At 41.8% G+C, this 15,620-nt stretch overlaps 1 protein-coding gene across 1 annotated transcript; it reads left to right on the top strand.

Annotated features, from left to right (window-relative positions):
• Positions 1-363: 363 nt before the first annotated feature.
• urp2 (urotensin II-related peptide) lies at positions 364-14,394 on the top strand. Its single transcript, XM_052014964.1, has 5 exons — positions 364-599; positions 794-928; positions 5,312-5,346; positions 7,782-7,926; positions 14,229-14,394. Exons 1-5 carry the CDS (start codon positions 500-502, stop codon positions 14,252-14,254), a joined length of 441 nt encoding a protein of 146 aa, XP_051870924.1. The 5' UTR covers positions 364-499; the 3' UTR covers positions 14,255-14,394.
• The last annotated feature ends 1,226 nt before the right edge of the window (positions 14,395-15,620 follow it).

Raw genomic sequence — 15,620 nt, 5'->3', positions numbered from 1 at the left:
CTACTTGCTATGCCAACCGCTAACGTCACCCAAAAGCTTTGGGGCGGGAGGGGGGCTGAGAATAAAATAAAACTTTGCAATTAACGTGGTTATTAACGGTGGCAATTGGAAGTGAGACTCAACGATCCTTAATGAGCCTATCTCTGATCCTTCTCCCGCACATGAATGAGGCTTTGCCTAAATATTTGTGAGACCGCTCTGTCCAAGCAATGATAACGCAAATTTAATGTGTTTGCTCTGCTTACAGACAAGAGGTGTGACGCGGAGAGCTTGACTTCCAACGTGTAACAACGCCAACCACAGAATTGGAAAAAAAACCTGCTCGCCAAATGTCAAGGTGCAGATTTGGAGAGTGAGATTTGATTGAGTTTTTTCCCCCTCTCTCTCCCTGCCAAGGGTTTAAATATGAAGACTCTGGTAAGTTAAGGGAGACGAAGCATTGACAACCCTTGACGAGGGGCGCACAGAGAGTTAGAGGCTCAACGACGCTTTAGGGACAATGAGTCCGGCTGCTTTGATGAGTCTCATCATCATCGCTGGGGTAGTGGTTCATTGTGAATCACACCCCGGGCCACTTGACCAAGCTGAACGCCGCCAGGGTAAGTCCTGGTTCACTGCCTTTGGAATTAGAAGTGATTTAAAACTCATGTCTTAGAATGGGGTGAGGGGGATTGGAATAGAGACAGAGATTTAACAATGTCCTGAGCGCTTAAAGGATAATTAACAATAATAGAGTGATCGCCGTGGATCAAAGTTTAAACAGCTAACCTTGTTATGTGTACTTGTGTTTTAGAGATTGTGGGACTCGCTTCGAAGGATGAACCCAGCTCGGAAGGACGAGAGAATATTATGAGTTTCTTGACTGCCCTGGAACAGTCACGGAAGAACGCCAGTGGCAGAATTCGGTCCCAGCTAGCACGAAGCAGAGGTGTGTATGGAGGAGAAGGGGAGGGGGAGGCAGGGTGTAAAGAGATCTGTCGCATCACTATGTTATATTGCAGTGTCAGAGATCATATGAGTAGATGTGTTTGTTTACAATGTTCCAGAGAGACAGTGGATGTCTCTCTGAAGCTACAGAACAATCTAAAATTGCTTGTTTGATGGGGTTACCATTTTGCTTTAAATAGCAATCAGTTTCTCTTAGATTCAATTAGCTTATTGTCATATTCAGCAGGGTGCAATGAAATTCGTTGCTCGCATGAAGCTCACAGAGTAAACAGTATACATGGTAACAATAAATACAGCGACGAGCGCAAAACCGGGAGGATGGTGCCCTGTGCAACAAGTCTCAACCGTGTTTACAGTTAAGAGGAATCAATGTAGAGGGGAGGGGTGGAATTTAGGGAAGGGTGCGGGAGGGGGGCTGGAGTGGAGAGTATAGGGTGACAAGGAGGGAGAAGCAAACCATGTATCTTGTTGGCCACAGAAAGAGTGTTAAGCGGCTAATGACTGAACAGTTCTTAGATGGAGAATTCAGTGAAGTCTAGTAGGTGAAAGTCTAGTGCAGGTCTCCATAAATAAGGAGGAGATACTCAGTGGCTTAAAAGTGGATATATCCCCAGGACCAGATGGGATTTATCCCAGGGAAGAGATTGCTGGGGCTCTGGTTGAGAATTTTAAATCTTTGTTGGACCCAGGTGAGGTACCAGATGACTTGAGGACAGCAAACATGGTCCTCCTCTTCAAACAGGCAACAGGGAAAAGCTTGGTACCTATAGACTTGTGAGCCTAACATCAGTGGTAGGGAAGATACTGAAAAAATTCTGACGGAGAGGATTAATGATTTCTTGGAATGGCAGAGACTAATCAGAGACAGCCAACATTGTTTTGTCATGGGCAGATTCTGTCTGACCAATCTAATTGAATTATTTGAAAGGTAACAATGTGTATTGATGAGAGTGGGGTAGTAGATGTGATTTACCTGGTCTTTAAAAAGCCTTTGACAAGATACCACATTAGATGAGATATCTTTATTAGTCACATGTACATCAAAACACACAGAGAAATGCATCTTTTGCATAGAGCGTTCTGGGGGCAGCCCGCAAGTATCACAACACTTCCAGTACCAACATAGCATGCCCACAACTTCCTAACCCGTACATCTTTGGAACATGGGAGGAAACCGGAGCACCCAGAGGAAACCCACACAGACACTGGGAGAATGTACAAACTCTTTACAGACAACGGCCGGCATTGAACCCCAGTCGCTGGTGTTGTAATAGCGTTACGCTAACCACTACATGGTGAGAGACTGTTTCAAAAGGTTAGGATCCATGGGATCCAGGGCAAGTTGGAAAATTGGATCCATTGACTTGGCATAGGAGACAGAAGGTGAGGATAGAGGGTTATTTTTGTGATTGGATGCCTGTGACTAGTGTCCTTCGAGGATCAGTTCTGGGACCCTTGCTGTTTGTAAGATACGTGAATTACTTGGATGTGGATGTTCATGGACAAAATGAAGATTGGCAGAGTTGTTGATAGTGTGGAAAGTAGTCTTGGGCTCTACAGAGAGATACCAATGTGTTGGTGAAGTGAGCTGATAAGTGGCAGATGAAGTTTAATCCTATCACATATGAGGTGATGCATTTTGAGAGCACAATTGAGTCTAGGACATACACTGTGAATGATGGAGTCTTAGGGAGTATTGAGGAACAGAAGGACCTTGGAGTACAAAGATCCACAGTAGAAGTTGAAGGGGACATGTAGCCGAGTGTACCATTTCACAGGGATTAGACCATTCAGAGACTTACTGCATGGCCACTGGAATGCAGTTTGTGCCCATCACAGGCACATCAAACTGCTTCACACACATAATGACGACCACTCTTCATTTGGATCTGAGACACTCTATGATATCTCAGGGACACTTGATAAAATGGCTACATACTATTCAGACTAAACACTCCTCGTTGGCATTTATAATCCACTTGAGCCTCCTCCCAATCTCCTCCTCAAATCTGTCAGTATAACCCTCTATTCCCTTGACCCTCATGCAGCCATCCAGTCTCCCCTTAAGTACATGTACTCCAAACAATTCACTTCAATGACTCCCTGTAGAAGTGAGTCCCACATTCCCCCTGCTCTTTGGGTAAAGACATTTCTTCTGAATTCAGTGTTGGATTTTGAGGTGATTTGTTCATATTGATGGCTTCTAATTAGAAGTGGAAATATTCTCTCTGCATGGATTTCATCAAAACCTTTCATAATTTTAAAGACATTAATTCTCCTCTGATGTCCAGTCTGTTTATCCCTCCCTGATGTACATACCCTCACATTCCTGGTATCATCTTTGTATATCTGCTCTTCACCCTCTCTAGTGTGTCCATATCCTTTTTATAATATGACAAAGAGCACTGTATGAAGTACTCTAAGTCTGATGCAGGTTTCGAGTAACTTCTCTAATTCTCAGTTCTCTCCATCTAGAAATAAATCCTGATGCCTGATTTGTTTTTTTTTTCCTCAGGGCCTTGGTAACCTGTGGTGCAACACCAAGTAATTTGTACATTTGTGCTCCGAGATCCTTTTACTTTACTAACCTACCTGGACTCACACCTTCCAAGTAAAAAAAAAAGTGGCCTCCCTATTCTTTCTACTATCATGTACTACCTCACATTTATCATGAATTAAACTAATTTGCCCATTATGCAAGTTTATTAACCTGCTCCTCTACTGTGTTGCAGTACTCCACAGTGTTGACTATCACCCTCTCAAATATGTTGCTATCCGCAGACTTAGAAATTATGGTTTTGATTCCAAAGTCTAAATCGTCAATGTAAATTGTGAGCAAGGGTGGTACCAATACCAATTCCCATGGAACACCATGACCCTGTGAATAGATGCCCTTTACTCCCACTTTCTGCCTTGAAGCCAGTTGGCTATCCATTCTGCTACTTGTATCCCCTTTCAGAACCCTCTAACATTATTCATTCATCTAATATGTCGGTAGCTTATTGAAGGCCTTTTGAAAACCTAGGTAAATTACATCTACTACATTACCATAGTCTACTCTTTCTGTTAGAACATAGAACACTACAGCACAGTACAGGCCCTTCGGCCCACAATGTTGTGCCAACATTTTATCCTGCTCTAAGATCTATCTAACCCTTCCCTCCCACATAGCCCTCCATTCCTCCATTTCTCTATCATTCATGTGTCTATCTAACAGTCACTTAAATGTCTCTAATGTATCTGCCCCCATAATCTGTGCAGGCATTGTGTTCCACGCACCCACCACTCACTGTGTATAAAAAAAAAACTTACTCCTGACATCCCCCTTATACCTTCCTCCAATCACCTTAAAATTACGTCCCCTCGTGTTAGCCATTGTCGCCCTGGGAAAAAGCCTCGTCAGAAAGTTCAATCAGTTTGGTCAAGTGAAATTTTCCCTTACAAAATTCATGCTGACTAATCATTATTACACTTTACCTTTCTAGAAATTGCTGAGAAATAAAAATAAATATTTCATACCATTGTATATAAGTCCAACACCAGGACTGAAATGGGATTAAATGATCCAGAAATAGATAAAGCAGAAAGTGTTGGAAATACTAGCAGGTCAGGCAGCAGTCAAAGTGAAAATAAACTGGGATGGACGTATGGAAAGAAGTGGAGAATGCAATCATAAGACCATAAGATACAGGAGCAGAATTAGGCCATTTGGTCCATTGTGTCTGTTCTGCCATTCGATCATGGCTGATTTATTTTTCCCTCTCAACCCCATTCTCCTGCCTTTTCCCTGTAATCTTTGACATCCTTACTAATCAAGGACCTATCAACCCCCGCCTTAAATATACCCAATGACTTGGCCTCCACAGCCATCTGTGGCAATGTATTCCATAGATTCACCACTCTCTGGCTGAAGAAGTTCCTCCTCATCCCTGTTCTAAAGGGACGTTCTTCTATTCTGAGACTGTGCCTTCTGGTCCTAGACTCTCCCACTACTGGAAACATCCTCTCCACATCCACTCTATCCAGGACTTTCAATAATCAGCATATATCGGAAGGGGTAATAATACCATTATACCAGATGAAATTTAAATTAGTTTCCCACACCCGCCCCCCCACCCGGCCAGCACATATGGAGAGAAACGGTTTTCAGATCAATTGGCTTTTCTCAGAACTGAGAGATAATCCAACAAGAGATGGGTGCAAAATGATCAATGACATTAAAAATTCCAGTGGGGAAAATGGTTGAAAGAAACTTCAATAATGGTCAAAGGTGAGGCCACTCTCAGTAAGGAAGATATTTAGAAGACATATTTATGCAAACAGTGTTACTCAGTGTAAACTTTCTATTTCTGATTTATTGCAGCCAATGGGAAAAGAGCTGACAAAAAAGGTGACACGGTAAGACATTAAGCAGCAATTTTGGATTATTGTGAGCAAGCCTTTGATCTGTGCACTCCCACACTGAAGATTACCCACTTATGCACAACTCTGATGCCCATATGCGTCCTGAACAAATTCAAACAACATCCAAATTTGGAATAAAAACAACAAGCATCTTCACATAGAACTTGCTCTGTAAGTCAGTAGTAAACAAAGTATAGGAACAATACACAATATACTTCTCGGTTTTCTATCTTTTCCACATCTTAGAGGTGCTTTGAGCCCAAAAAGGATTAAATTTTGATTGAAAATGGACCAGAGCACAGCATTCAGTGATGATAGTAGTGCTGGCACCTTTGTATGGATGCTGAGACGAGCAGAATTATATTCCTTCATGTTCATAGCCAAGTTCACAACAGAGCAGTGCCATTGTACTTTGTTTTGAGACTAGTTCAGACGCATTTATCGATTATTTAAACTGTAATGGAAAATAACATTTGATGTAAGTATAAAGCCATAGTGGGTTTCCTGAATGGTGTGGTGTTAGTTAAGTATGAAGGCAAAGAGTAGATTCTCAAAATTGCCAAATATAGTAGAGTAACAATTAACAAAACAACTAAGTAGATAAACCATGTGGTCAAAAATAAAATCATTACTTGAAACATGTTTAAGGATGCCACAGATTCAGTGTTTTCGATTCCGGTCACCTGTGCATATTAAGCCAGTAAAACCCAGAATGTCATTTGCTACAGTTCTCCAGCACTGGTCCAGATACTGGACATGCACTGGAAAAGGAGACCACCAGCAAAGGACTCGCCACCAAGCCGTGCTTTGTGGTGGGTTTAGCGAGCTTCTCCAGGTCTTTCTGCTTTAGCTTACAACCATCAATTCTTCTTGGATGCCACGTTCTTCTCCAGCTAGCTCATTCCAACTGTCCTAAGTCTCCTGCTTGTCCCCTTCTCCGGTTTTGCCCATTTCACCTTTCTGGTCATTGAGGATTCTGCAGTTTGGATTAAAGAAAGGCCTTAAATCTCATCCTTTGCGTCAGAACTGTAGCCTCTTGGACTTTTCAACCGCGTATGAAAGGAGCTGTACATTTCCCTTGTATTACAATGGGTACCGCTGTGGTAGAGTGGAAACAAAAGCCTTGGAATCATTTTAGAAAAAGTTGGAAGCTATGAGAGGTTAGCACTCGCCCTTGTCCAAATGGATGAGTTAAGACAAAGCAAACAGCCTTCCTCGTTCTTTAGTTATAATTGACCCATTGTTCTCTATTACCTCCTCAGATCTTGCAGTCGTCCCATTATGCTCCATCTGTTGTCAGCCTCTTGTACACCCACCCAACTGACCCTCTTTACCTCAGCATTGTCTGTTGTGACTTCATCTATTTATGCCCCATCGTCTTGAATACCACTGTTATCTCTCACTCCTCACCAACTCCTTTCCCTCTTTTAAGGGTCTCCCTAAATTCCCCTTTTTTTGACCAGACTTTTGAAACCCTCTGTAGCATCTCCTTCTCTGTCCAATATCCAATTTCATTTTACTACTTTTCCATCAAGCACCATGGACACTTTCCTACACTGAAGTCGCAATATAAATACGGTTTTATTGATCTGCTGCAGTATTTTCTTTGTGGATAAATATGGAAAATGAAGGTTAATCTCATCCTGTAACTGTTCCTGACTGTATCCCACTCTCTGACTGCCTTTAGGTTCACCTTTCACTCATTGCACAGCTTCTGTCATCATCAGCTGTGTACCTTGATGTGTTCCCACCCCCAACCCTGTCCTCCAATTTATTTTGTTATTTTCACATTAGTTCCTTGTGTCGAGAATGAGAATTAGAAGCATAAATTGTTTGTCTTGGAGAGACATTCATCATGAGGCTAGAAGGTGCTCATAAACCATGTGGATTAAAAAAATACCTATGGAGGTAATAGAGAACAATGGGTGGTGGAGACGGATACGATAGGGTCTTTTAAGAGACTTTTGGATAGGTACATGGAGCTTAGAAAAATAGAGGGCTATGGGTAAGCCTAGTAATTTCTAAGGTAGGGACATGTTCGGCACAGCTTTGTGGGCCAAAGGGCCTGTATTGTGCTGTAGGTTTTCTATATTTCTATGTTACTATGACTACATTAACCATTAATGTTGGTGGCTATTCATTTTGATGGCTATGAAAGTGGCTCTACCACTTAAAAGGCTAAAGTTAAGTTTGCAAGCTTTTCTCCTGTTCTTAAATGTAATGCCATAATTTGTATAAAGTGCAGATCCTTGGTACAGGTAAATAATATTATCAACAGGTTAGGTTCCTTATAGATCTATGTACACAAATTACATAAGTGGGTAATGAGCACAAGTTAATGGACCTCTCCCTCACCTTCCTAAAATTAAGTAACCAAACCTAAGCCTTCCCTACATTCACAAGGTTTCCTTGGCTTGCTTGTTCCATAGGAAGTTGTAGAAGAGTTTCCAGATGGTACTTTTCCTGCTAACAATGAAAAGGAAATGAAAGATGAATCACTTGCTCCAAGTCCTTTGAAAGAGAAAGATCCCAAGAAAACAAAGAAGCAAGCTGGGAAGAAGTCAAACAAGAGAGGTTTGTGAAACTGGCAGCCTTTCAGAGCAACTGTTCATATCCCCCTCTCAACAGGGGGTTTTGTAGCCTCCACACAATATCACAGTCAAACAACATTATCGCCTAAACCTGGGTGAGGAGATTGTCAAACAGCACAACCAAGCTGTGTTCAATATACACACCCTTCAAACCAGTATCAATGAATAGGAGTTCAGCAGGGAAATTTCAGCCAGTCCCTGTTCCTTGTTGACCGTCGTGAGGAACTTGAGAGATAACTATGAAAATTGATGACGGCAGGGTGGTAGACGTGATTTACATGGACTTTCGCAGGGTGTTTGACAAAGTCCTACACAGTAGGCTGGTCCAGAAGGAGAGGGAACCTGGGATTGAAGGTTAGTTGGCAAACTGGATCCAAAATTGGTTTGGTGATAGGAGGCAGAGGGGTGTTTATCTGACTGGAAGTCTGTAGCCAGTAGTGTACGGCAGGGATCGTATATATTTGTCATGTATAATAAGTGACTTTGCTGAGAATGTAGGTGCTCCGATAAGTTTGGGATGTCAAATACTAACAGGACATATACAGTAAATGGCAGGGACCTCAGGAGTGTTGGTTTACTCCAAGTGCAGCCTGACCAATGTTTTCCACAGCTGCAACATATCCCAACTCTATCGTCAATGCTCAGCCTATTATGTTGGCAGCTGTGCAAAACATTGGTCAGGCCACACTTGGAAAATATTGGGATTGGTTTATTATTGTCAGTTGTACTGGGGTACAGTGAAAAACTTGTCTTGCATACCGTTCATACAGATCAATTCATTACATAGTACATTGAGGTAGTACAGGGTAAAACAATAACAGAATACAGAGTAAAGTGTCACAGCTACAGAGACAGTGCAGGTAGACAATAAGGTGCAAGGTCATAACAAGGTAAACCATGAGGTCAAGAGTTCATCTTATTGTACTAGGGGACCGTTTGATAGTCTTATAACAGCAGGATAGAAGCTGTCCTTGAGCCTGGTGTACGTGCTTTCAGGCTTTTGTATCTTCTGCCCGATGGGAGGAGGGAGAAGAGAGGAGCCTGAAGACCCACACTCAATGTTTCAGGAACAGCTTCTTCCCCTCCGCCATCAGATTTCTCAACAGTCCATGAACTCCCTCATTATTCCACTTTTGCACTATTTATTTATTTATTTTTGTAACTAATAGTAATTTTTATGTCTTTATGTCTTGCACTGTTCTGCTGCCGCAAAACAATAAATTTCACAACATATGTCAGTGATAATAAACCTGATTCTGATTCAGAATGTCTGGGGTAGGTGGGGTCTTTGATTATGTTGGTCGCTTTACTGAGGCAGCAAGAAGTATCGATAGTCCATGGAGGGGAGGCTGGTTTCCATGACGTGCTGAGCTTTGTCCACATCTCTCTGCAGTTTCTTGTGGTCACAGGCAGAGCAATTGCTGTTCCGAGCTGTGATGCATCCAGATAGGATACTCACCAACGCTCCTGAGGTCCCTGCCAGTTACTGTATATGTCCTGTTAGTAGGTGACATCCCTAAATGCATTACCTCACACTTGTCTGGACAAAATTCCATTTGTTACTGCTCTACCCAAGTATCCAACTCATCTAACTTCCTCTGTGTCCTTTCACAACCTTCCTCGCTATCAACTACTCCACAAATATTTGTATCATCAGCAAACGTACAATACTACCCACCACACCAAAGGAAGGATATGATAGCATTAGAGAGATTCACCAGGATGTTGCCTGAAGTGGAGGGCTTGGCTTGCAAGGGGTAATTGGATAGGTTGGGTTTATTCTCACTGGAACATAGGAGGCTGAGGGGTGACCTTAGAAAATTATGAGGGGCATGGATTGAGTGGATAGAGTCTTCTTCCTAGGGTGGGGGGAGTGTAAAACTAGAGGGCATAGGTTTAAGGTGAGAGGGGAGAAACTTAAAGGAGATCTGAGGGGCAAGATTTTCCACACAGAAGGTGGTGGGTATATGGAATGAGCTGCCAGAGGAATTGGTAGAGGTGGGTACAATTACAACGTTTACAAGGCTATGAGGAGAGGTTGGACAAGCTGGGGCTATTTTCTCCAGAGTGGCAGAGGCTGAGGGGAGATTTGATAAAGTTTATAAAATTATGTGAGGCAGGGATAGAACGGACAGCCAGTATATTTTTCCTAGAATTGAACTGTCTGGTACTAGAGGGCATGTATTTAAGGTGAGAGGGGGAAAGTACAAAGGAGATGTGTGAGTCAAGTTTTTTTTTACACAGAGGGTAATGGGTGTCTGGAATGAACTGCCAGGGGAGGCAAATAGCAGAGGAGCATTTAAGAGATTCTTAGATAGGCACAAGAATATGCAGAGAAGGGGGGGATATGGTCAATATGCGGGAAGAGGGATTAGATTAATTAGGAGTCATTGGTTTAATTAGTTCGGCACAACATTGTAGGCCCAAGGGCCTGTCCTGTGCTGTACTGTTCTATGTTCTAAAAGGCACTTGGGTACCAGGAGAGGAAAGGAGGAGAGGGAATATGAGACTAATATGGTCAAGTGGGATCAGCATTGATAGGCATCATGGTCAGCATGGACGAGATAGGCCAAAGGGCCCATTTCTGTGCTGTACAACTATACAATTCTATGAATCTCAGACCACCGCCTTAACTGTATCCAGCTAATCCCGGCAAATTTATAGAGCTCAGCCTCAATGCAACTCTTCAAAGTAACTGCTCCTAAACCAGCCCACGTCTTGTTTAGTAACCATAACCACAGAATTATGGGAATTGATGGCAGAGGAAGAGATTTGTCAGAACATTATTGCCCACACTGACCAGAGATGGAGCCACTTTAGTTCCTTCCAATTCCCAAATCTCGGACCATAGCCTTGTGGATTATAAATTGAATGTGTTCATCCAGGTAGCTCTCAAAATGTGATGTGGGTTTTTGTCCCCATCACCCTTTCAGGAAGTGAGATCCAATCCCCCACCCCTCCACCAGCTATTTTTTGAGTGAAATACTTTTCTCAACTCCTCTCTAATCCTCCCACCATTTAATAAATCTTTTTACTCTGATTAATGTTTCTCCTGCCAAGGAAAGAGGAAAATAAATCCTTTCCCTTCACCAAGTGTCTGCTCTTTGTAACTTTAAACCTCCCATCAGTCTCCTTTGTTCCAAAGGCAACAACCTCAGCCACTGCAGTCTCTGCTTATTACTCCTCCAGCACTAGCAACATCCTCATAAATCCCCTCTGCATTCCCTCTAATACCATCACATTCTTCTTTTGGTGATCAGAACTGAACACAGTGCTCTAACTGTGATCCTACTGACGTTTTATACAGTTCCATCATAACCTCCCTGCTCTTGTATCGTCGGATAAAGGAAATTATCCAATATACCTCCAACCGGCTCATCACTCCAGTTGCCTTCAGGCATCAGTTATCATGCAACCAGGATCCCTCTGTACTTATTAACCCACCATTTGTCCTGCAATTCATTGCCTCTCTTCAGATGAATTACCTTACCAGACTGAATTCCATCTGCTCCTTCTGGGCCCCTTGATATCATCCTGCTACCCAGAACTTCTTTCCCTATTAACCAATTACTCAAATGATTAAGGCAAAAGTATTGAAAATTCTCCTCTTTTTCTCTCCTCCGATCTATCAATCCTGACGAAAGGACAGTTTTCTTGGGAGGCACAATTTTTTTTTAGTGCAGCTAGTACACATTCAGTTTTCATCTCATTGTCAAATTGTTACATTTAAACATCTCGGCACTACAATTCTTTCCACTGTTAATAGCTTATCTCAAGGGTACTCATTTAGATGAGGTAACTCTGCCCCTGAGGGCAGTGGAGGCCAGATCAGTAGATATACTTAAGAAGGAGATAGATAAATATTTGGAAGATTGGGGAGCTGTGGGCTACATGTAACTTGCACAGAAGAGGAGTTGAGGCCAGCATAGATCAGCCACAATCACATTGAATGGCAGGGAAGGCCTGAAGAGCCTGGTGGCCCACTCCTGCTCTTATCTTGTATTCATTGGACAATGTCACACATGGTCACAGTGACCCAGGTTCAATCCTGACCTCTGGTGCTGTGTGTGTAGAGTTGGCATGTTCTTTGTATCTGAATGGGTTTCCTCTCACACACAGGTTGGTAGTAACAATTGTCAAAAGGAATTGTCGAAACCCTGCATCAGGAGGGTTTTGACCGAAAACGTTGACAATTCCTTTCCTCCCACAGATGCTGCTCGACCTGTTGAGTTCTTCCAGCAGATTGTTTGTTGCTCCAGATTCCAGGATCTGCAGTCTCTTGTGTCTCAGATTGGGAGTAGATTGGCTACTGTAAATTGCCCCTAGTGTAATTGTACAGTAGAATCTGGGGTGATTTGATGGGATTGGGGGAAGGTCACAGAGAGAACTAGTGGGGGAATGGGATTGCTGTGTCAACCGGCATAAACTCGAATGGTCTCCAGTGTAACGCTGAAATTCCTGCTGTCTCAGTGAACTCTGATGCTCATTTGTTCCCCTGCTGTCACCTCTCACGGTTTGGTTCGCTAACATCATTCTGCTGAGTTGTAAAACCTCTGGCTCCCTCTCGGGATATCCTGATCTTCAGAAATTTGTATCCTTTCGAATGACGTTTATTGCTCCCAGCCAGTCTATTGTCTCAACACCTCCCTACTGGGCATTTTGGAAGCTTGGTTATCTCAAGTTATTCATCAGAGCGTCAAGGTAAAACAGAACTGTTTGTGCTTTATATGGATAATCCACTTGATCAGGATACTATCATGAGCTGGAATACTGGAACAAATAGCATGATGGACTGTGCTGGGTCATATATTGGATGTTATAGAGTGAGATTGACATTGCCCACAGTGAATAGAGAGATACAATGTAGGATTGTCCCTCAACTGATTTTGCATCCTTGATAAGGCAGATAGAACCTGATGTGTAAATGGAGTAGATTAGATTGAGTGATTGATGGCTCCTTGTCCCATACTGAGGAGACTAATTCCTGTTTAAAGGCCATTTCCATTCGGCTATAGACATTCAATTTTCATCCATCATCGCCAAGCTGTTACTTTTAAATATCTTGCTACTGCAGTTCTTTTTACTGTTGATAGTTTGGCTCAAGGGTGCTCTTTTAGGCTAGGTAATTTCATTGGACATTGTCACAAAACAGAGTTAAGTTTTATGTGGTTATCTTACAGCCTAGTTAAAAAAAAATTCTTTAAAAATTACAACCAATGTAGCCTTCTGAATAAAGTATCTACAAATCACATTGATGTTAAATGCAATGCAATTCTTGAAACTAGTGTCCCCAAGAGCTCAAATATAATATTGGAGGGGAGAAATAGATATCTTTTTTTTAAAACAAAGGGCAAAGTTCTTCAAATGTTGGACATCTGTAATAAAAACAGAGAATACTGAAGTTACTCATGATTTGTGGAGAGGAAATGGGGTTAACATTTCAGGCTAATGACCATTAGTCTGGAACTCGTTTTCCCTCTGAGAGCACTTCCAGCATGTACATTTCAGATAGAAGGCAGTGCCATTTCACATCCAGATTTGTTGCAATAAATTAATAGAACCTGTTAAACAGATACAAAGAGATCAGCAACCATTTGCTTCCACTCCACTTCCGACTGCAGTCATTTAGTAACTTTGTAAGTAAACTTGATAAGTAAATGTTTGTCTTTAAAGGTTCCATCTTAGTATAACTTATAATTCACTTTGAACTTGTACACAATTATCAATACATCACAAGGAGCAACATCCCTGATCATTTTGTGATTTCCACGGAATGTTTTCATGGAGGATGTAGGTTTTGTTCAAATAAAACCCTTCTCATAATTCCACTCTTGATTATTTTCCTTTACTCAACAAAGCCCCTGGGATACCCCATTTATTTATTGAGATCTGTGTGTCGATGGCAAGGCCAGCAGTTATTGCTCATCCCTAAATGCCCTTGAGAGGGTAGTGGTGAGCCATCTTAAACCACTGCAGTCCAACTGGTGAAACTACTCCCACTGTTGGGTAGAGAGCTCCAGGATATAGAGCCCGTGACAATGAAGGGCCGGCAATATAAACTCTAAATTGCAATGGTGTGAACCTGAATTTGGGAGTTTCCATGTCCCCGTGACCCCTGTCCTCAGTGATTGTAACTGCACTGCCCAAGTCATATTTCTCAAATTTATATTTAATTTTTTAAAAAAACAGGGAATACAATGAATAATTTTTATCAGCTTTGAAATTAACAGTATTAAGATATTAAAAACCCTAAGATTATTCAAACCCTTTCTGCTTATTTTGCAGCTTGTTTTTGGAAGTATTGCAACTGAGAACATGAGACCAGCTGCATCTCGGATGGACCCAGAAGGCAACCTAGGAACTTAACAACCTAGGAACTTAAAATATTTGATGGAAAGTTTCACCGTTTAAACTTTCAACACTATCCTGACAGAATAAAAGTCTAATCAGATTTCTTTTTGCCTTGTGTAAAAATGTTACTTAAAGAATATAGTTAAATGTGTATTTAAAGTATCTTATTGAAATAAAAGTTTACTTTTTATTAACCAAATTGCTTTTTCCAACATTCTTCACACCATACAGTATGGTAATTCATATTAACATTAGAATTCCATGTTGGTTTCCTTGGTACCAAATCCTGACATTTACTTTTCAAACTGAAAGGATTCTTTTGTGAATACTTCCTGCAACACTTAAACTTACTTAGGCAATGAAATTTCAGCTTTTACATCGAAACCAAGCTGGACAGTGATCAAAAAGACAATTCTCCCCAACAGCAGGATAAAGAACAATAAAACTATCTATGTAAGACGAAAGGGCCCAGAGATGTCTAAGGGATATATCCATTCATTGCTATAAAAACCAATTAATGACAGGTAAAGTACAGCTGCAATGCAATCTTTTCTGTTGTGTTATTTCAATTTGTTTCACTTATTTTCTGCCCCACATCATTTTTCACTTGCAGAACAGCGTAATGACTTAAGGAACAGGCAGATAAGAAACTAGTTTCCTCGATTCTTATCAGAATCAGGTTTATTATCATTGACTTATATGTCATGAAATTTGTTGTCTTGCAGCAGTAGTACAGTGCAAAGACAGAAGATTACTATAAATTACAAAACAAATATATAGTGCAAAAAAGAAAGGAATAATGAAAGTAGTGTTTGTAGGTTCATGGACCATTCAGAAATCTGATGGCAGAGGGGAAGAAGCTGTTCCTGAATCATTGAGTGTGGGTCTTCAAGCTCCTGCACCTCCTCCCCGATGGTAGTAATGAGAAGAGGGCATGTCCCGGGTGGTGAGGGTCCTTCTTGATGGATGCTGCCTTCTTGAGGCGTCGCCTCTTGAAGATGTCCTCAATGGTGGGGAGGGTTGTGCCCGTGATGGAGCTGGCTGAGTCTACAACCCTCTGCAGCCCCTTGCGATCCTGTGCATTGGAGCCTCTGTACCAGGCTGTGATGCAACCAGTCAAAATGCTCTCCGCCATACATCTATAGAAATCTGCAAGAGTTTTTGGTGACATACCAAATCTCCTCAAACATCAATGTGTTTGGCCCAGGATAGATCCTCCAAGATGTTGGTAATCAACTTCTCAGGGAGGTGATTGAGATAACTTAGCCTCTTATTCATCGTCCTGGGAAACTCCACTAGGTCTGTCCTCCCGGAAATGAGCCATTA

The sequence above is a fragment of the Pristis pectinata genome, chromosome 4, assembly GCF_009764475.1.
Source record: "Pristis pectinata isolate sPriPec2 chromosome 4, sPriPec2.1.pri, whole genome shotgun sequence".
NCBI lineage: Eukaryota > Metazoa > Chordata > Chondrichthyes > Rhinopristiformes > Pristidae > Pristis > Pristis pectinata.
The sequence above is the reverse complement of the archived record's forward strand: the minus strand, read 5'-3'. Positions and strand labels throughout refer to the sequence as shown.

Bases quoted from the DNA above. Each gene is read 5' to 3' on its own strand.
- urp2 (XM_052014964.1), top strand. From the start codon at position 500: ATGAGTCCGGCTGCTTTGATGAGTCTCATCATCATCGCTGGGGTAGTG. The intron at 600-793 runs GTAAGTCCTGGT...CTTGTGTTTTAG, and splicing joins CCAAGCTGAACGCCGCCAGG to AGATTGTGGGACTCGCTTCG. The intron at 929-5,311 runs GTGTGTATGGAG...GATTTATTGCAG, and splicing joins CCAGCTAGCACGAAGCAGAG to CCAATGGGAAAAGAGCTGAC.